The sequence below is a fragment of the Salvelinus sp. IW2-2015 genome, unplaced genomic scaffold, assembly GCF_002910315.2.
Source record: "Salvelinus sp. IW2-2015 unplaced genomic scaffold, ASM291031v2 Un_scaffold1135, whole genome shotgun sequence".
NCBI classification, from domain to species: domain Eukaryota; kingdom Metazoa; phylum Chordata; class Actinopteri; order Salmoniformes; family Salmonidae; genus Salvelinus; species Salvelinus sp. IW2-2015.
Window position 1 is genome coordinate 519,105 of NW_019942747.1, and position 5,058 is coordinate 524,162.

The 5,058-nt window shown below is 37.6% G+C and overlaps 1 protein-coding gene across 1 annotated transcript in view; it reads left to right on the plus strand.

Moving 5' to 3' along the window:
• Positions 1 to 4,718, plus strand: part of LOC112069860 (uncharacterized) — a 12,044-nt gene extending 7,326 nt beyond the window's left edge. The window contains 3 exon segments of the mRNA XM_024137241.2: positions 1,890 to 1,941; positions 3,793 to 3,887; positions 4,674 to 4,718. Of these exon segments, the coding sequence (XP_023993009.2) occupies positions 1,890 to 1,941; positions 3,793 to 3,887; positions 4,674 to 4,718 (192 nt within the window).
• Positions 4,719 to 5,058: the final 340 nt, after the last annotated feature.

A 5,058-nucleotide genomic window follows, 5' to 3' on the forward strand; every position in this document is an offset into this window, starting at 1 on the left:
ACGCCTCTCTGTTTATACTTTATCTAATATTAACATGGAATCTAGAAGGACAAGACACCCTCTGTTGTATACTTTATATAATATTACACATGGAATCTAGAAGACAAGACACCTCTCTGTTTAATACTTTATCTAATATTAACATGGAATCTGAAGGACAAGACCTCTCTGTTTATACTTTATATAATATTAACATGGAATCTAGAAGAGACAAGACGCCTCTCTGTTTTATACTTTATCTAATATTAACATGGAATCTAGAAGGACAAGACACCTCTCGTTTTATATACTTTATATAATATTAACATGGAATCTAGAAGGACAAGACGCCTCTCTGTTTTATACTTTATCTAATATTAACATGGAATCTAGAAGGACAAGACACCTCTGTTTATACTTTATATAATATTAACATGGAATCTAGAAGGACAAGACGCCTCTCTGTTTATACTTTATCTAATATTAACATGGAATCTAGAAGGACAAGACACCTCTGTTTTATACTTTATATAATATTAACATGGAATCTAGAAGGAACAAGACACCTCTCTGTTTTATACTTTATATAATTATTAACATGGAATCTAGAAGGTCAAGACACCTCTCTGTTTTATACTTTATCTAATATTAACATGGAATCTAGAAGGCAAGACACCTCTCTGTTATACTATTATCTAATATTAACATGGAATCTAGAAGGACAAGACACCTCTCTGTTTTAACTTTATCTAATATTAACATGGAATCTAGAAGGACAAGACACCTCTCTGTTTTATACTGTTATCTAATATTAACATGGAATCTAGAAGGACAAGACACCTCTCTGTTTATACTTTAATATTAACATGGAATCTAGAAGGGGAGACACCTCTCTGTTTTTATACTTTATATAATATTAACATGGAATCTAGAAGGACAAGACACCTCGTTTTATACTTTATCTAATTTAACATGGAATCTAGAAGGGAGGACACCTCTCTGTTTTATACTTTATATAATATTAACATGGCATCTAGAAGGGCAGGACACCTCTCCGATGAACAAAATCACAATGACTTGCCAAAAACAAAAAGGCTTGCCAACAAAAGAGATCCAAACAAACTGCAGGAAAACAACCTAGTTGGGATCTGGCAGCCCAATTCTGATCTTTAGCCCAATGGCGAAGTTGCAATTTTTGGGGGGATTTCAGATATGACATCATCGTTTGAAGCACTATCCACAGACTTTTTAAACTACGGCACCACAAGGTTCAATTTGCCTATAAATAAGCACAATCTACTTTTTAGTTTTTTCAAATTGTCGCCGTCTTGGAGCTAGAATTGGATCATGTATACTCTGCTAATGCCAATACTAAAAAAGAGTAAACGGAGATACTGGACAATGCAAGAGACTTAGCAAATTAAGTTGGTGGTGGTAAGTACATGGAGCTGCCATCATATGCCACCTTCGCCACTATTGGCAAAGTTGCTGATCTGATTGGTCAAAAGACTAACTTTGTCTCATTAATTGTTCTGCATTACACAGGCAGACAAATTCTGATATTTTCTTCACTAATTGGTCTTTTGACCAATCACACACACATCACATATTTTTCAGAGCTGACCTGATTGGTCCAAACAAATTATATTAAAACATATATTCAGAATTGGGCTGCTTGGGTGAAGAAGCGTGGGAGAAGCGTTGAGAAAAATGTACATTTCAGTTTTGTTCCCTGAATTGACTTCTACATCTGCATTGCTTGCTGTTTGGGTTTTAGGCTGGGTTCTGTATAAACTCTTTGTGACATATACTGATGTCAAAAGGGCTTTATAAACATATTTGATTTGATTGTTTTGGTTTGACTGATGGAATTGACCCCAACCCTGGTGAGAAATCACTCATTCTTAAAGGCCCAGTCCTCCAAGAACCTGTCCCTGCCTGCTGCTGCCCTAGTGGTAGGATGTGAGTAGTGGGAAAAAACTATGGTTTTTGTCTCCATTATCTCTCCCTCCTGAAGTGTGCGCTTGTTCACTACTCCTCACAAATGTAAAAGCATTGGAGTGTGTAGCAGGAGGAAGTTTCCATATAGAGTACCAGTAATTTCCTTTCAAATCCGAGAAGGGAGGGACAAGTGCACACTACAGAGAAAGGTGCATATCTGGATGCAACCTGTTTCCCTGGCATAATCCACTTGTTTACCTCCATTCCTAACATAATATCACGTTATCCCATATCAATTGTGTGACAATTATTGTTGTGACAATTACTACATGCTTTTTATAGATTGTAAGTGAATGTGGCAGGTAAATGGCTTGAAAGTAGTAGTTGTGAACGTTGTTAATTAAATGTGTATTTTTCCTTGTCCCCAAATTACAGGTATTTATCCATGGCTTGAGAAGGGAGGTCTGGATGGGACTTTCATGACAGCCGTGCAGAGGGAGTTAGACTGTGGGTTGATGAAACACCTTACTAGTTTTATGACAGATTTACAAGAGGAAGTTTGGCTGTGGGTTGATGGACATCTTACTAGTTTATGACAGATTTACAGAGGAAGTTTGGCTGTGGGTTGATGGGACATCTTACTAGTTTGACAGATTACAGAGGAAGTTTGGCTGTGGGTTGATGGACATCTTACTAGTTTGACAGATTTACAGAGGAAGTTTGGCTGTGGGTTGATGGGACATCTTACTAGTTTATGACAGATTTAACAGAGGAAGTTTGGCTGTGGTTGATGGGAATCTTACTAGTTTAATGATACTTTACAGAGGGAAGTTTGGCTGTGGGTTGATGGGACATCTTACTAGTTTATGACAGATTTACAGAGGAAGTTTGGCTGTGGTTGATGGGACATCTTACTAGTTTATGACAGATTTACAGAGGAAGTTTTGGCTGTGGGTTGATGGGACAATCTTACTAGTTTAATGACAGATTTACAGAGGAAGTTTGGCTGTGGGTTTGATGGACATCTTCTAGTTTAGGGACAAGATATACAGGGAGTTTGGCAGTGGGTTGATGGACATCTTACTACCCAGAGAGTGGACCACTGGTTCTCGTATGTTGTTGAAACCAGATGATTTGGTCACACTTTATAACAACACCATTATAAATGTCAATAAATGTTTTTTAAATGAATTTGTTATGAATGATTAGGAACTTGTAATGGTTATGTTGTAGAAATGCTTTTATAAATGTTTACAAATAACACAATACTAATGTATAATACTATGTACAGTATTTATGAATATACTATTGAATATATGCTTATTCATTTAGTAATTCAGTGTCATTTTAACAAACTTCTTTGGGCATTAAGCACTGTGTTATGGTCACCCAAAGCGCCATTAGATCCATTGACGAGCTGGACAGTGTAGGGAGCATTATGAAATCACTGGGTCTGTGAGAACCAGACTCACAATCAACTGGGCTGTGAAACCAGACCCAAAATCAACTGGGTCTGTGAGAACCAGACCCAAAATCAACTGGGTCTGTGAGAACCAGACCCAAAATACAACTGGCGTCGTGAGAAACCAGACACACGTCCATGTTGAACACTAGTTGTAATGGTTATGAGTCCATGGTTAAAGAAAGAGAAGTCTGGGATTGTCTAAGTGGCAGGGTGACTGGTTGCTTTGTTTGTTTGAATCACAGATTGACCCTTTATGAAGTCTACTCTGATGGAGTTGTGTTGGAAATCCATGTGAAGTTTTTAAGCTGTTTTAGTTTTGCTTGTAATATAACTGACAAATTATATCAGAATTATTATGGAGTCCAGTGCACTAACTATACAGTAGAAGTTATCAGTGTTATGATTAGTAGAAACTAAGGAGAAAGACCAGCTGCAAAATAATGTTAAAGTCATGACTGCTGAAAGGGATAAATTAAAGAATAGTCTCAACTCAATGACCAAAGTGAGAGAGAGAGATCAGTTACAGAGAAGTCTRCTGCTACAGAAACASGATATAGGCTCCTGCTATGAGCTGTTCCGGCCTCACAAGCCAAGGCTCATTCAAAGARACTTGAATGTGTGAATAAATTATAGCTGTAAAAGTTATGTTTAATGTAAATATGGCACAGATCAAAACTATAGGCAAACAGGCAAGTCACACAAATGATTTCTGAGGGATAAGACACCTCTCTGTTTTATACTTMATCTAATATAAAACGAGTAACGGAGAGTACTGGACAATYCAGAGAACTTAGCAAATTAAGTGTTTGTGGTAAGTACATGGGGGCTGCCATCATTATGCACCTTCGCCACTATTGGCAAAGTTGCTGATCTGATTGGTCAAAAGACTAACTTTGTCTCATTAATTTGTCTGCATTTACACAYGCAGACAAATTCTGATATTTTCTTCACTAATTGGTCTTTTGACCAATCACACACATCACATATTTTTCAGAGCTGATCTGATTGGTCCAAAGACCAATTATATTAAAAAATATATTCAGAATTGGGCTGCTTGTGTGAAGAAGCGTTGGAGAAGCGTTGAGAAAAATGTACATTTCAGTTTGTTCCCTGAATTGACTTCTACATCTGCATTGCTGGCTGTTTGGGGTTTTAGGCTGGGTTTCTGTATAAGCCCTTTGTGACAACTGCTGATGTCAAAAGGGCTTTATAAACATATTTGATTTGATTTTGGTTTGACTGAATGAAATTGACCCCAACCCTGATGAGAAATCACTCATTCTTAAAGGCCCAGTCCTCTAAGAACCTGGCCCTGCCTGCTGCTGCGCCCTAGTGGTAGGATGTGAGTAGTGGAAAAAGACTATGGTTTTGTCTCCATTATCTCTCCCTCCTGAAGTGTGCGCTTGTTCACTACTCCCCACAAATGTAAAAGCATTGGATTGGTGTAGGCATGGAGGGAGTTTCCATATAGAGTACCAGTAATTTCCTTTCAAATCCATGAAGGGAAGTGAACAAGTGCACACTACAGGAGAAAAGGGATATCTGGATGCAACCTGTTTCCCTGGCATCATCCACTTGTATACCTCCATTCCTATCATATCACTGTATCCCATATCAATTGTGTGACAATTATTGTTGTGACAATTACTACATGCTTTTTATAGAATGTAAGT